General features: G+C 42.3%; 1 protein-coding gene across 2 annotated transcripts in view; it reads left to right on the top strand.

The window, feature by feature from the left end:
• Positions 1–16,356, top strand: part of TGFBR2 (transforming growth factor beta receptor 2) — an 87,141-nt gene extending 70,785 nt beyond the window's left edge. Inside the window, exons 6-7 of one of the 2 annotated variants that reach the window (XM_003895208.5) lie at positions 10,595–10,722; positions 13,632–16,356. In XM_003895208.5, coding sequence (XP_003895257.1) covers positions 10,595–10,722; positions 13,632–13,811 — 308 coding nt within the window. In that variant the 3' untranslated portion in view covers positions 13,812–16,356. The remainder of the gene's footprint in view (positions 1–10,594; positions 10,723–13,631) is intronic. The other variant, XM_003895209.5, reaches the window with a different exon arrangement.
• The last annotated feature ends 484 nt before the right edge of the window (positions 16,357–16,840 follow it).

Here is a 16,840-nt window from a genome sequence, read left to right on the forward strand (position 1 = left end):
AAAACCCTTGCCTGTTGATATTTGCTGAGTGTGGAAAAATTTAAGCTAATGAGGAAGAAGTTCACCAACTTTTACGAGGTCTAAAAACAGTTACAGTATAAACAAGTTTTCCCAAGGAAGGAACAGGATCTGGTTTATTCAGCTAGTCTCAAAAAATCTTTTATAACCTTAGGATAAGAACAGACAGCCCTGGGGAATGGGAAAGAGGCCATCCCAGTTCTCATTTCCTTTGATCTTAAGCCCACAGTCCTGTTTCTCCCATCTTCGCTCAGGCTGCAGACACCAGGGTTATTTATCCATCCTCACGTTCGTCCTGACACAAAGCCCTTCGCTTGATTAAGTATGTGAACTCACGTAGTAAGCTCCTTCTCCCACCTTGACTTCTTCTTTTAAAAGCATTAGTGGTTTTTGTTTGTTGCTTTCTTTTTGGTGTGTCTCAAAAACCTTAAAGACAGATTTTCAGTCTAGTCTTAGTTTCAGGGGCTTTTCTTTTACATTCAAAAAATCCTCTGGAAAGTACACGAAGCCTGAAGACAGATGGATTCCCTCCAACTGCATGCATCTTGATGTTGTCCCAACTGTAGCTTTTGTAGAAACATAGATGGAAGGACAGGTTTTGACCTCAAGAGGCTTATAGTCTACAGGAAATAGTTGTTTGTTTCTTCTCCCTTCTTTTTCAAAAACTTACACATGCAGATAAGTTTCTTACCTTACAAATTAAATAAATAGTGAATCCCCCTGTTTGATGTTAGACTTTAATTTTAAGATACAAGGAAGAGGGAAGGATGTGAAAGGTCTTTCCTTAAGCTTGAACTTCCACAGTTTGCAGTGCAACATATGTAATTACCACTTTTTAAAAAATCAGCAGTCTTATTTCAAAAAAGGAAATGTGGAATATGCTTACCTTTGTATGATGAATCATAGATGGACAGTAAAGGGAACCAGATCTCCAGGGTCATCTTCTCTGTAGGCTCTGAGTCTGTGTGCTTGTGGGATCATGGATCGGGGCCACTTCTGTGACATGAAAGGCTTTTGATCTGGCCCATTGAGCCAGCTACCAAGCACCTACAGAGAAGCCTACTCAAGAGGTATGATCCACCTCAACTGTGTGCAGAAGGATGGTGGGATCCAAGTCTCCAGTGAAAACAGCTAATCTACATGGCAAGTGTAGTGGATCTACCCGCTGAAGGAGGATAAATGAGCCTCCTTGGATTTCTTAGGATGACTGCCATTGGTAATATGGATATAGCACCCCATCCTATACTGACAGAGTCCCCAGTTGTACTGATACCTTTTTAAGCTATGGAACATTAACCTCTCCATTACCAATTGTTAATGAGCTGTTGCAGAAGTGACTGTTTATTTTACTTTCTTGGATGTTGACATTACACTATTCACTACTTGAAGAAAAATGTTCTAAGTAGCAGAAGATCTAACTGAATGAAGTAGGATACAAGGATTAGGGACAATTTCACAGAAAACTGTGAAGTCCCATGTCTCCTGCCTTTAAGTGACTCATAAACATGAATATTAAGGCTCCAAGCTCACCTCCACGCCACATTCTCATTCTGTGTTCATCAGTTCATCGTGATGAAAGTCTTTTAGGTCTCACCTCCAGGCTTTGTCTCACGCTATTTCCTGGCACTGGAACACTTAACTAGACTGTTTTTAACAGGCAAGTGTGGTTCAGTTGTGATAAATGCTTAGGACGGGAAAGCAGTGAGCTCAAGGGACTGAACGCCCAGGTTGGCTTCAGGGAGTGCAGTGTTAGGGTCAGGGAACGAGAGTTAGGTCAGCTCTTGAAGGAAGAGGAAGACGTGCTTCTGAGTTACTTCTTTATCAGCCAATCACTCCTCACTGCAAGGGAGCACAGGGAAAACAAAAAGAACACCACTACACTGGAGAAGCCTCACTTTTATCAGATGAGAAAACATAAGCAGATGATAATAGAGCTCTTCAAAAGCCAGGTGGTACAGCTTCATTTAGCACAAAATTCCACCAGGGAGCTCGGGAGATGTGCTGCAGTTAGGTAAAGAGGCTGGTCAGAGAGAACAGCTTCATGTTGAAAGTACATTTGGTCCAGATAAAGCCATAAAGGAATAACCACCACTTCTTGAGCACTTGCTCCAGACAACTCATTTAATCTACCTAAACTCTTTTAGGTGTGTACTGTTACGAATCCCATTTTACAACAAGAAAACTGAGGGCTCAGGAAGTGCGAAAGTTGTGGAGCCAGGAATCAAAGCCCTGTTGTCTGACTCTGTAGCTCACTGGCCGTAGTATTGCAGGTATACTGCTAGCCTGGCCAATGCAGAACATGTTTTAAAAATAGTAGCTATGGCTGGGTGCAGTGGCTCACGCCTGTAATCCCAGTACTTGGGGAGGCCAAGGCGGGCAGATCATGAGGTCAGGAGTTTAAGACCAGACTGGCCAAGATAGTGAAACGCCATCTCTACTAAAAATACAAATATTAGCCGGGCATGGTGGCAGGCGCCTGTAGTCGCAGCTACTCAAGAGGCTGAGGCAGAGAATTGCTTGAACCTAGATCACGCCACTGCACTCCAGCAACAGAGCGAGACTCCGTCCCCAGCCCTGCCCCTAAAAATAGTAGCTAGGATTCCTATGAGCAGTGTGGATAGGATAGTCAGAGCTACTCTGTGCATCCTGGCAGTTGATACGAAGCCTTTCCAGCAGAAGCTAAGGAGACAATCACATGTTTGAGGAACGTTCAGTGATAGCCTCACTTCTCTGGGTGAATCCCTGTTAACAGAACCCAAGGCTGTTAATTTGTGTAGCATGTCACAGTATTGATGCCTTAAAATTTGAGATAACTGCTTTGTCTTTATTTCCCTAAAGATACATTTATTCATTCATTCACTCAAAAATTATTTATTGAGTACCTCTTGTGTCGCAGGCATTATTTAAAATGCCAGGGATACTGTAGTTTAAGAAGCAGTGTCTTTCTTCGAGAGACAGGAAGTCTAGTGAAGAGCCAGTATTTTAGTGACAGGTAATGAACAAAGAGATACGTAGTATAATGTTGGAGTTGGGTGGGGTGGGTGGGATGATTTTAGAAAGAAAAATAGACTTGGGGGATAGATAATGAAAGAGGCTGTCATTTCAGACATTTTAATCCTCTGAAAGAATACAAAAGAAAGAAAAAACAAATCTTTCACAATTGTTTGAAGTAAGAACAAGACAGGAGGAGGTGACTGGTGTGTTACTGTTCTACGAAGAAGGAGAAAAAGCTTCTTCATGAAGTCGCCGTTCAGCAAGAACAGAACTGGAGACGGGTTCTCTTACAAAGAAGTCTCTGTCCCAGGCTTTCAGTCTGTTTGGTGTTCATACAAGTGTTTGTGTGTTGTGTGGAAGGCGGGTGAAGGTGCTCCCGTTCAGGAACCCTTTGGTGAACACAGCAGGCACAATACTCTCGTCATCCCCAGCCAAACTGGCCCACAAGCACACTGACTTCCACATCCCTGGCATTTAGGCCTTCGAATAGAAGCTGACTCATAGCAGCCAGCTAAGCAAGTATTTAACGAGGAGTAGCACAACTCCAAGAAGGGCTCCTTAGCGTATTGTCAAGTTGCTGAGTCTTGTAAGATGGGGAAAAAAAAAAAAGTGCAAATGAACCAAAAAGAAAGGGAAGGGGGAGGGGCAAGAAAGAGAGAGAAAAAAAGGAGGCGTTGGAAAGAGGGCTGAGGAGAGACCAGGATTGAAACACTTCATTTTCCTGGATTTCCGAGGCAGCACAGTTTGGAAAGCAGATATGAAGACTCGGGGGTACTGCTTTGGGGAAAAGCATCAACCACTTTGCTGCCCTGTTACGTTGGGACTATAGTCGAAACAACAGCTGTGCACCAGATGCTGACTTTCCGAAGAATACCATTGCTGTCCCAGAGACCTGCCCTCTGAGTGTTGCGGAACTGGGAAGAGACAGGCAAGCATGGTTTTCTCTTAGGAGCCTTTTGAGACAAATTAAAAGAAGCTGCGAGGGCCAGGCAGTTGTGGGTGGCTTCCGTCAGCGAAAGGGCTGCAGGGAGAGGTGGCAGGAGGGAGATGGAAGGAAGAGAAAGTTGTTCTCAAGCAGTGAAATAAAGAGGGTTTTTTTTAAGAAAAGATGCTGTTTGAGGCACTCAAGGAAATTCTGAGGTGTTCAGCCCTGTCCGTCTGGCTTCAGAAACAGTCTGAGGGTGAGACAAAGACTTGGTTTGATGAACTAATTCTGCTGTGTAGGCATATGTCTTGGGTGGAGTGCCTCCGACCCTGGAACAAGAATTTGAGTGCAAGTAGTTTAGTTGGGAAGAGATTGCAGGAAATGCCAGTAAGAGAATGAGGAAATGAGTCAGAAGAGGGAAGGAAACCAGTAAAGGATATCTTATCAAGTGAGTTACCACTGTGGGCAACTGGAGTATAACTACGGGCGGTATAGAACACACACCTCAGTGTCATACCACCTGACGTTAAGGAAGCCGGGTGTTTATCTTTCCAACTCCCATCAGTCTTTGCTGGAGGGCTGCTCCAGGCCGAGCTGGGAGGGTTCACTCCCCAGCCCTCCTCGCCTGTTCTTCCTGGAGCTGGGCCAGCCTAACCGGAAGGGCCATTGCGATGGGGTTGGGAGGTGGTGGTGCAGCTGGCCTTGCAGCATCACACTGAATAATGGTGGGGGGCACATGTGACTCTTCTTATTTTGTGGATATAGGAAGTGAGGCACAAACTCTTGACATCTCTTTTCTAAGTCCTCATATCTACTTTTTAAAGGAGTCAGGGCAAAAACAACAAAATAAGACTTGCAATGCATATTGTTAGCTCTTCCACTTTTTAAGTGCTAAACTCAGTCATTACTCTCTAAGCCCTTCACTTTTTTCTTAGAGGCAATTCCAATTTTTTTAAAAAGGTGGTTCTTATTATAGGTTAGCCAGGTGTAACATTTTCTCGGGACTCATCTCACATGCTCCTGAACTTGCTGTCTATGCAGTTCTTCACAAGAGAGAGGCCCAAGGTCAAACATCATTTGATCAAATGTGCAAAGAGGAACTGCATTAATTCTATTGCCACCTATGCCCTGATCTGATGCCTGTGGTTAAAATGAGATTCTCATCCTTACCTCCACCACCAGTCACATCTATTTCCCTAAACCCAGAAAGGACAAGTGTTGGGGTTTAATGTGAGTACATAATACCAGCTAAGGAGAAGGCTGCTCTTTGTCATTGTTTTTTTGCATAGCTTGTTTAGAAATTACAAATAACCATCCGGCAGACCCCATAAGGTTCCCCTTCTCAAGGTTATATGCTAAAGAGGGCCCCATCAAAGCAGGGAGGGGCACCCTTGTCACATTTGGGAAGGGCGTATTCATACCAGGGACTGCCCCAGCTGTACTTGCTCTGGTTAGGGGAGAAATCTCTGAAATGCTTGGCAGAGATGAGCAAGCATGAAAGCTTCCTAAAAAGGCAAAGGCAAATTTCTTCAGAGTAACAGTAATACAGTGCACAATTCTAAATGCTCTTCCTGGAATCCAGTGTACTCTTTGGGCCTCAGTTTTCTCAACTGTAACATGAGGATGTTGGATCCCGTCTTTGAAGACTTTTTCAATAATCTTTGTCTGACTCATTTGAAACCCTTAAAATACATTTAATAACTTGTGTTCATTTCTCCTGTGTCAAAATGCATCTCACATTTCTTAGGAAGCATTTAAAGCAATGTTGCCCCACATGTGGTCTTTGGAAGGTGCTGGTCCTCAAACTCTCTGTTTCAGATTTGCAATATAAGGACAGAAACCAAGATGTGTTTAGTACCTTTAATAGCAGTTTGATGTTGCCACAACACTCAAGTGGGATTCATTTTTCTTGTAATTCATTTCTACTGTATTTTACCAAAGCCTTTATTCCCAATGAAGTGAGGGCAAAACATCTGGGCTTTTATAAAAAATAGATTGAGAAGTGCTCATTTGCCAGAGTGGATTAAACATCCCAGTCCCAGCTGCCTGAAACCCTGGGGAAAAAGTTGGAGTGTCCAAGGTCTCAGGCCATCAACTCGTTGCCAATCACCAGCTCTGTCCAGTTCCCCAGGACTGCCTGGGTTCTGTTACAGGAGGTCTCATCCTAGGAAGGACCATTGGTACCCACCTGACTGACAGAGGACTTTCTGCTTTCTCCCTCCTCTCACAGGGTTCAGGCTGGCTCTGGCCACCTTCTCCCCCTTCTTCTGCTGAGTCAAAGCAAATATCCGAGGCATTCTGAGGGACACTTAGAACTGAGGAGCAATTAAGAAATACCCTCCAGGAGGGAATGGCCTCCATGGGACATGGTCATCCTACAAGTCCTAATGGAGGCCCTGAGAATGGCATTGCCTTGATGGCCATAGAAGGAAAAACGAGCAACGTTGCCTGATCACTGCAATTGAATATCAAAGATGTTAACTGAGAGCCACATGTATACACACTGCTAAACATTAAACTGTCTTCCTACACATTGCAGGGCATGAGAAAAAAAAAATGGGGCTTAGGAGTAGGATGTCCAAAATGAGAGAGAAGGGTAAAGAAAGAAGAATTGAAAAAATCCATAATTAGAAAGAAAAAAGCAAACATGCGTTTAGCTGTTTCGGTAAATCTATATTACATAAATAGGACATTTTTCAGAAGTTAAAGAAAGGTCAGCCTAAATCATGCACACACTGCATATCCCCATCCCTACTCCTTATCTGAAAAACTAATATTAAAGGATTAGAGTATGACAGTTTGGGTCAAATGATGATCGTCCCTCCCCAGACTTGTCTATTTTAAGCTTAGGAGGAATCAGAAGAGCCATAAATTCTCTCAGTGGGGCACAAGGAGCCAGTCCCTTTACCAGCACCTCTCAGACTACCCGTGACCTCCCTTCCTTGTGAAATTTACCCATAACTCAAAGATGGGAAGCAGGCCTTGTATCCCTTGGGAATATTAGGGAATCTCACAACTTTCCAAGATTTTAGGAAAAATAGGAAGTAACCTATTTATAAATCTCTTCGTTCTGGGAAGGGATTATTGCCTTTGTCTTCCTTTCTAAAATAGCATTCATTAATTGTTCTTTAAGTAAAAATACGCCTAGTGCCATCTTCTCTCATTCCCCATGGAAACTTGCTTTGGTCCACAGAGTACCTATAAAAAAATTACAATAAATTCTATAGTTTATGTAACTTGGAAGATTAGGACTTGAAAGGAATTGGCTCTGGGTTTCTAGTCTCAAGGACAAAGACTTTTTCTTTGTTCTCAAGGACTGTCAGCCATGAGATTGACAGCTGGAGTATATTCTGATCCCAACATTTTCCTCCTCTGGTGTTCGTTATGTCCTCCTCTGTCACTTCTGACCATGAGTATAAGGATTGTTGTTGATAGTCAGAGGAGAAAGAACTATCTGAAATGCTTGGTAGAAAGGAAAAAGCATGAAAGCTTCCTGGAAAGGCAAAGGAGTTTCATCAGAGTAACAGTAATACAATGTGAGATTCAGAATGTTCTTCCTGGTTTAGTAATTTCACCTTCAGAAGAAGGGGCTACATCAAGGCTTCCCCAAGGTAGCTTTGCAACTACAGTCAGATGGTGCAGATTCACTGAGACAAAGGCCTAGGGAGAGAAGAGAAAGCTGTATCGGACCAGCTTTACTAGAAGTGGAGTCTGACACACTTTTGTGCAATGATTTATTAAGGATAAGCTCTCACGAGACGGAAATAAGAGAAGCAGGAAGAGGCATGGAAGGAGTTAAGTGAACTTGTAGTTCAAGAGAGGTCTAACCTCAGCTTTATCTCACAGAAAGCTCTGGAAAGTGTGAATTGCACCATAGTTACCCACCAAGAGCCAAGAGAATTGGACTGTTAAACTTCAACATTAATTTGTCATTGGCTATACGCTGCCTCTGAGAGTAAGGCAGTCATGTCCAGGAATCTCCAGGATAGGCAACTCCCATTGGCCAAGGGCAATCCCCCAGAAAAGGGTGAAGGTGTGAGCCCTTATGAGCCAACACCTGTGGCAACTCTAGGCTGCTGGCCCTATCTTGGTGAAGGGGACCTCGGCAGGCACCAACTACAACTGCTACAGAAGCCAAAACAATTGAAGATGGAAGGTCTATGGACTGTACCTTATCTAAAGAGCAATTTATATCATATTCAAATCCTATCCTTTACTATTATATAGTAGTACATATATCTCAAGGTATGTTATCAAAGAGGCATCATATTTGATTAGGTTGGATTACAAGATAAATCTGAAGAGGAGGTAGCTCAGTTCAGTCTATTCATTTTACAGAAGAGAAGAAGTAGGTGAGAGTAAACACTTACTGGGAACTAGATCTGATTCTCAGTTTTCTCTTTTGCTTGAATTCAACCCACCTCATATTTATTAAATTCTTACTACGTATAAGGCACAGTTTTAGGCACTGAGCAGATAACTAAAAGACATCAAATTCAGCCACTGCCTTGTGCCTTAGGCATTTACAGTCTGGTTGAAGATAGGGAATGAAAGAAAAAAATAAGAGTGTAAATACTATGCAAATCACAATTCGGATCTCATCCAAGAGCAGTGTGGATTAAGTGCTTGGGCACTTGAAGGCAAAAGCATGACACACAGGAGGATAGTTTGTGGTTTGTCTTAATGTGATGGGAGGCCTTCATCCCACATTCCCCTGTATTTAAAACTATAAAAAAGAACATATCCTGGCAGCTCTACTATTTGGGTGAAGCTGAAAAAGATAAATATTCAAGCAGAGTTCTGGAAAAGGGGAAAAAAGAAAATGAAACAAAGAACAAAAACAAGCCATCCCTTTTCAAAATGCCATCTTGCCATGAAAGCTTCTTCGTTACCTAGAAGTGCAAATTTATTGAAACTTTTACTCATTACATAAGATTATTTTGAAGCTAAAGGCCAAAGATCCAACTTAACTTTGGAGAAAAGTGTTGAATTCAGCCCAGTCTCTCCTTTCAGCCCAGACATGTTTTAGTACTGGGATGTTTTCTGTCTTTTTAACTGTCCTGTGCTCTGTTTACACTATATTAATCTGCTCGTTTACATTGGTGTTTTGTTTTAATATTCGGCCAGAGTTTATGCACTGCCACTTTGGAGAGAATCTAAGATTCATTCATTCATTCACTCACTCACTCAACAAAGCATTTGTTGACAGCCTTTTGGCATGGGATACCCTTTCAATTGGCACCAAGAATGCAAGAATGAGAAAGGGACTCAACTCGCACCCAAATGCTCACAGTCCAGTTAGGGGAGAAAAATAAACAGGTGAATATATTAAATAAAATAGGGCACATGCAAGGATAGAGCCCTGCCCAGGATATTTAACCAAGATAGACTCTAAGGATGTTCAAGGAAGTTTTTATAAAGAATTTGATCTTAGTTGAAGCCTGAAGCCCTGGTGAAGGGTTACCTCCTCCTTTATCATTTTCTTTGTTGAATATACCATCTGAGGAAAATTTTTAAATTTTAAAATTTTTAAAAATCTTTTTAAAATGTTGTTAACGTTGTTAATCTGTCCCTTGTCTTCCCACTAAAACAGCATTTCTCAACCTTTTTTAAAATCAGTGATATCATAAGGAGCCTTTTTAAACAACTTTTTTTGTTTGCTTGTTTTGTTTTTTATTTTGTATAGATAGAGGATCTCACTGTGTTGTCCAGGTTGGTCTCAAACTCCTGGACTCAAGAAATCCTCCTTCAGCCTCCTAAAGTACTGGGATTACAGACACGAGCCACAGCACCTGGCCTATAGACAACTTTTTTCTAATCACTACTCTTCATGATGTTTTCCTGTAGCAAAATAGACATAATATAAAATTTACCATCTTAACCATGTTTAAGTGTTCAATTTACTGGCATTAAGTACATTCACAGTGCTCTACAACCATCACCATTATTCATTTTTCTGTAACTTTTTCATTTGCTCAACTGAAATTCTTTAGAGGATAACTTCTCATACCCCCTTCTTCCCAGGTTGCCCCCTGGACAACCACCATTATACTGTCTCTGAATATACCTGTTCAAGGTACTTCATATAAGAGGAATCATACAATATTTATCCTTTTGTGTCTAGCTTATTTCACTTAGCATAATGTCTTCAAGGTTCATCCATGTTGTAGCATGTGCCAGAGTTTCATTCCTTTTTATGCCTCAATACCTGCATGAAATTTAATACCACATTTTAAATCTCTTTGAATACTCTGAGCCTTTGGAGGCTCACAAACTGTTGTAATACATAAGATTTTTCCACTTCCCAAGAACCAATTTCACCCTTTTGGTGCCGTATCACCCTGTAGAGAATGCCTGTGTTAAAACGTAAGCTCCGTGACCCTCTCTATTTTGTTGTCCACTCTGTCCCCCAGCATAACACCTAGCACATTTTAAGTTATCAGCAATCATTTATTGAATACTTCTCTAGCCCTTCCCCTAACCACTCCTTCCTTCTTATCTTAATCCATTATTATTAAAGTTTGCTCTTAGAGTAATCACAGATGTATTTTGTTACTTAGTCCTTCATGCTCCCCAGTCAGGCATCTCACCATGCTCATTTCCTTTGGCTGCACACACCATTCTCAGTGACCCTGTGTTTGCTGGCTTTCTTCACAGAAGTAAAAGATTATGAGCCTCCATTTGGTTCCAAGGTGCGGGAGCACCCCTGTGTCGAAAGCATGAAGGACAACGTGTTGAGAGATCGAGGACGACCGGAAATTCCCAGCTTCTGGCTCAACCACCAGGTAAGGAGTGAGTGTTTACAAAGGTCAGTAAGATTCAACCAAAGTTGCCTCTTAGGTGGCAGAAAATTCTGGAATATTGACCTTAAATCTGAGGGAAGGTCCCATTGTGTTCTATGGCCCTGTTAAATTTTGTTTGTAAAGAAAATTTCAATAAAGAGGATGACCCAATTATTATAGGTTCCAACCTGCTGATATATACTCTGAGAGCTCACGAATAGACATTTGGAGGGCATTTGTCACATTTTCCAAGCCCCCTTGGTCCTGGGTTAAAACATTTTGTTTGCAGCCTTTGCTACTTACTCCTGGGCCTTCACGTCAGGAGTTTACATTTCATTCCCTCTGGATTCCAAATGTTTTCTTCTGGGAATCTTCAGTTCCATAAGGAAATACTTAGCACGTGCCAAACAAGCAGGGTTTGTCAGGCAACTGTACTGAGAAGTGACTGTGGCATGCAGAGGGCTGTGTACAGGTGTTTGCAGACTGTGCTCACAGACTTGGGAGAGGTCTGAGTGAGCACGCATGGGAAAGAGGAGACTGACTCCTCACTCTGGAATTAAGGAAAGCAAAGAAGAGGAGTATGCCCAGGAAGAAACGAGAAATCTGTCTGTTGGGAACATTCTAATGGCCTCTTAATTTTTCTCGTTAAGAAATGGTAGCTAAGGCTGTCCATAGCAGGGCAGTCGTTCTGGACTTATAAAGAGGCTGATCCAGATTGTTTGTGTGGGGGCACTTTGATGAGGGCAATGGTCAGAGAAAAAAGAAAGCAATAGGTTGTGAGTGAGTCAGAACCAGCCATATGTCTGACATACCCAGAAAGGAGCCCTTAGTGAAGAATGAGAGAGAACTGTGTGACCCTATCTCACTGAGAAAACTGTTCTTTCTACTGACTAAAACCTTTTATTGCCTCTTTTGGATGAATTCCCTCAACCATGAAGGCTGAGGCTAAGTTGTAGGTTTCCCTAAGGGCAAGGCAAATTCAGATAAGAAACAGAAACAACAAATCAGGCACAATCGGGAAGACAAATGGAGCAGGAAGCCTGGTCTGTGCCAGTCCTGGCGCAGAGCCACTTCAGCAGACAGACCTTAATAAAGTCCTTCATCAAGGAGGGGGCGGGGGTGAACCAGGCTGTGGTGGGTCACGGGCTTCGCTAGAGTTTTGGGCAAATCCTCTTTGACACTAAAACTGTAAGAATGTTTTGCATAAATTCTGAAATCAGAATGTACTGGAGTATTATGTTTCTTTCAAACTCTGTTGCCTCCTCTGCTATATAGTTCTCGTAATGAAGCCATTATTCATGATGATAAAATTCTGAAAAGAATTTGCATAATACATTTTTTCTCATAATGAGATTTGTTGCCCTATTGATTTCAAGTTAATGCTTAATATTTAATTTAATTTACTGCCTGTAATTACAGTGCCAGAATAAAATAAATGTTACTTGTGTACCAACAATAGTACTCTACTCTTAACAGGGCCATCTGTCAATACTGTCAATTAGGTGAATTATGCAATTAATTTAACATCATGAACTCACGGTGTCGGGAGGGAAAGAGATAGGTTCCTAGGTGTGTTTGGAAGGTTGTTCGTATTAGAAAGCAAGTAGAGAAAGTGCCAGCTCTCCCAGGTAGGTTTGAGATTTATCCATCCCACTCCCAGCCACCTGTGTGATGGATCCCCCATTAGCAATGTTGATCTTATAATTGGGAGGAGCACACTCTATTTCCACCTATCAGACCATTTGCTTAACTCCTGCCTGCTTTATTTCCAAAAAGGATTTGAAATGATACCAAAAATACTTGCAATGCAAAATAAAAATTAAGCCAGTGAGAGAAAACTCTTGCCACCTTCCTGGGCAGGATCTTCTGGATGGGCTCCTTGGATGGGGCCTTGATTCAGTTAGGGTGAACCCTGTGAAACGGCATAGAGTTAAGCATGCCTGACCCTCAAAGGCAGCTGTTTCACAGGGTCCAACCTAATGTTGTTGGAGAGGAATGGAGTATCCCAGAGGTCATCCTTGGCAGCTCGTAGAAGCTGCTACTGAATCACTCTACAAAATATGTGGCCTATAGAAAATGAAACCACGCTAATGCCTGCATACAGCTCTGACGGGGGTAATCAGCCCTTTTAAAATAGAACAGTGTATATATGACCCAGCTATATGACACTCTGGAAAAGGCAAAAACTACAGAGACAGTAAAAGATCAGTGGCTGCTAGAAATGTAGGGGAATGGAGGGAGGAACGAATAAGTGGAATACAGGGGATTTGAGGGGCAGAGAAACTATTCTGCATGATACTATAATGGTAGATACATGTCTTTATACATTTGTCAAAACCCATAGAATATACAACACCGAGAGTGAACCCTAATGTAAACTATGAATTTGATTGATAATGATGTGTCAGTGTTAGTTCATCAGTTCGAACAAATGTAGCACACGGACGGATGATATCGTGGTGGAGAAGGCTGTGCTTGTATGGGGAAGGGGTTTTGTGAAAACTCTCTGTACTTTCCACTCAATTTTGCTGTGAACCAAGAACTTCTCTAAATAGAAAGGCGTTAAAATGGTATTAGGGGCCACTGCATGGGGAATTTTCCGGTGTTGGGAGTGTTAGTGTACCCCAGAAGCCCAGCAGAGGATCATTGTGCTGTCAGGACCTATTGTGATCAGATAGCACCAGAGCCAAAAAAGTATGGTAGGTTTCAAGCACAGCCGCCCCCAGCACAATCCTCGCTTTCCACATGGAACTGGCTGGCCCCCAGCAGCGGGCACTCAGTCAGCGCATGTTAAATACACAGGTACTTTTGAACCCTGCTTGCACTCTCTATAGCAACAGGTCAGCAGGCCACTTTGCCTTCCGCAGAGCCCACCAACTAATGGTGCCCTTTGGATCTCTTTCCCACTACAGGGCATCCAGATGGTGTGTGAGACGTTGACTGAGTGCTGGGACCACGACCCAGAGGCCCGCCTCACAGCCCAGTGTGTGGCAGAACGCTTCAGTGAGCTGGAGCACCTGGACAGGCTCTCGGGGAGGAGCTGCTCCGAGGAGAAGATTCCTGAAGACGGCTCCCTAAACACTACCAAATAGCTCTTCTGGGGCAGGCTGGGCCATGTCCAAAGAGGCTGCCCCTCTCACCAAAGAACAGAGGCAGCAGGAAGCTGCCCCTGAACTGATGCTTCCTGGAAAACCAAGGGGGTCCCTCCCCTCCCTGTAAGCTGTGGGGATAAGCAGAAACAACAGCAGCAGGGAGTAGGTGACATCGAGCATTCTATGCCTTTGACATTGTCATAGGATAAGCTGTGTTAGCACTTCCTCAGGAAATGAGATTGATTTTTACAACAGCCAATAACATTTGCACTTTATTAATGCCTGTATATAAATATGAATAGCTATGTTATATATATATATCTATATATCTATATATGTCTATATCTCTATATATATAGCCATACCTTGAAAAGAGACAAGGAAAAAGATCAAATATTCCCAGGAAATTGGTTTTATTGGAGAGCTCCAGAACCAAGTAGAGAAGGAAGGGACCCATGACAGCATTAGCATTTGACAATCACACATGCAGTGGTTCTCCAACTGTGTAACAGGGAACTTTGCATGAGGCAAGAGGCTGCACGTCTCACAGCCAGCTATGACCACATTGCACTTGCTTTTGCAAAATAATCATTCCCTGCCTAGCAGTTCTCTTCCGGCCATGGAACTAAGTACAGTGGCACTGTTTGGGAACCAGTGTTCCCGGGGTTCCTGTGTGCCCTTGTTTCTCCTGGACTTTTCATTTAAGCTGCAAGCAGCACATCTGCGGGGGCTAGTTTAGAAATTTCCCTTAACCTAGTTTAGAAACTCTACCCTGTCTTTACTACCTTGAATGTTTTGAGCCCCACTTTTTACCCTCATGAGTTGCAGAAAAATCAGAACAGATTTCCCCATCCATGCGATTGCCCCACCATCTACTAATGAAAAATTGTTCTGTTTTTTTTCATCTTTCCCCTGCACTTACGTTACTATTCTCTGCTCCCAGCCTTCATCATTTTCTAAAAAGGAGCAAATCCCCACTCTACGCTTTATCATGTTTACTTTTTCATTACACTTGACTTGATTCTCTAGTTTTCTATACAAACACCAATGGGTTCCATCTTTCTGGGCTCCTGATTGCTCAAGCACAGTTTGGCCTAATGAAGGGGATTTCAACTACACAATACTATCATTGTCAGGACTATGACCTTGGGCACTCTGAACATATGTTTTGTTTGGTCAGCACAGCGTTTCAAAAAGTGAAGCCACTTTATAAATACGTGGAGATTTTGCAGGAAAATCTGGATCCCCAGGTAAGGAGAGCAGATGGCTTTCAGTGATCTCCAGTCCATGTTCAGGAAATGTGAAGGTGTGGAGACATTTAAAAGCTGCCTCACTTCTCACTGTAAACATTAGCTCTTTCCACTGCCTACCTGGACCCCCGTCTAGGAATTAAATCTCCTTGGTCCCTTGTAAGAAATGTCCATGCAAGCAGTCATTCTCTGGGTATATAGTATGATTTTGACTACCTTATCTGGTGTTAAGATTTGAAGTTGGCCTTTTATTGGACTAAAGGGGAACTCCTTTAAGGGTCTGTTAGCCCAAGTTTCTTTTGCTTATATGTTCATAGTTTTACCCTCTGCATTGGAGAGAAGAGCGCTTTACTCCCAGAAGCTTTCCTCATGGTTCCTGTTGTCCCCATCATGCCAGCCTTCCCAACCTTTGCAGAAATTACTAGAGAGGACTTGAATGTGGGACACAGAAATCCCATTTGCAGTTAGGAAATTTGTGTCCACAAGGACAAGAACAAAGCATGAGCTTTGAAACTCCATAGGAAACATGTTAATCAGCAAAGAAGTGTTAATGCTGCAAGTAATCTCTTTTTTTAAAACTGTTTTTGAAGCTACTTATTTTCAGCCAAATAGGAATATTAGAGAGGGACTGGCAGTGAGAATATCAGCTCTGTTTGGATGTTGGAAAGTCTCATTTTATTGAGATTGTTAGGATACATGCAGAAGTTTGGAATTAGGCAGAACCTCCAGGCACCTTACTCGGTGTGAGTGGGCTGAGAGTTAGACAGTGTGGCTCCAGGAGCATAGAGGCGCCTAGAAATTCCACTTGCGCCGTAGGGCACGCTGATACCATCGCAATCGCTGTTGCTCATTGACCTCTAGTGGTGAGTTTCTAGAATACTGGTCCATTCATGAGATATTCAAGATTCAAGAGTATTCTCACTTCTGGGTTATCAGCATAAACTGGAATGTAGTGTCAGACAATACTGTGGCTTGTTTTGTTTATGGTTTTTTTTTTTTCCTTATTCAAGAAAAAAGACCAAGGAATAACATTCTGTAGTTCCTAAAAATACTGACTTTTTTCACTACTATACATAAAGGGAAAGTTTTATTCTTTTATGGAACACTTCAGCTGTACTCATTTATTAAAATAGGAATGTGAATGCTATATACTCTTTTTATATCAAAAGTCTCAAGCACTTATTTTCATTCTATGCATTGTTTGTCTTTTATATAAATAAAATGTTTATTACATTGAATAAAGCAAAATACTCAGGTGAGCATCCTGCCTCCTGTTCCCATTTCTAGTAACTAAATCCATTTGCCTCATTTGGTTATTTTGCAATTTATGCAGAAAACATCACCAGATAAATCATCTCCAACTTTTTCATACTGTCTTCCTCAACTGACAGTCTCACACCCCTTAAAAAAAAAAAAAAAAAAAAAGTCAGAAGCTCAGTAATATGAGATGAAGCAGATGCTGCTCATGGCCTGCCCACCATGCTGGCGTCCTGGCATGATGTCCCTCTGAATGCCCAGAAGACCTCTTCCCACGGTCTCAGGAGCCGCCTCTATCCACATGGCTGTTTCTTACAGGGATTGTCACAGCCAGTGTTTCTACTGCTGCTTCTATTTTCTCCATTCCTCAGACTAGCAAGCTGTTGGCTGTCTTCTTGGCTCTTGGCATATTCCATGCTTCCCTTTTCTACCCAGATACCACATCCATTTGGTGCTTTTAATCGATTTAATGAATGGTGAGATGAATATGCCTTAGGAAATTGGCTCCTGGTCATTTCTTGT

This window comes from Papio anubis, chromosome 2, assembly GCF_008728515.1.
Source record: "Papio anubis isolate 15944 chromosome 2, Panubis1.0, whole genome shotgun sequence".
Lineage (NCBI taxonomy): Eukaryota > Metazoa > Chordata > Mammalia > Primates > Cercopithecidae > Papio > Papio anubis.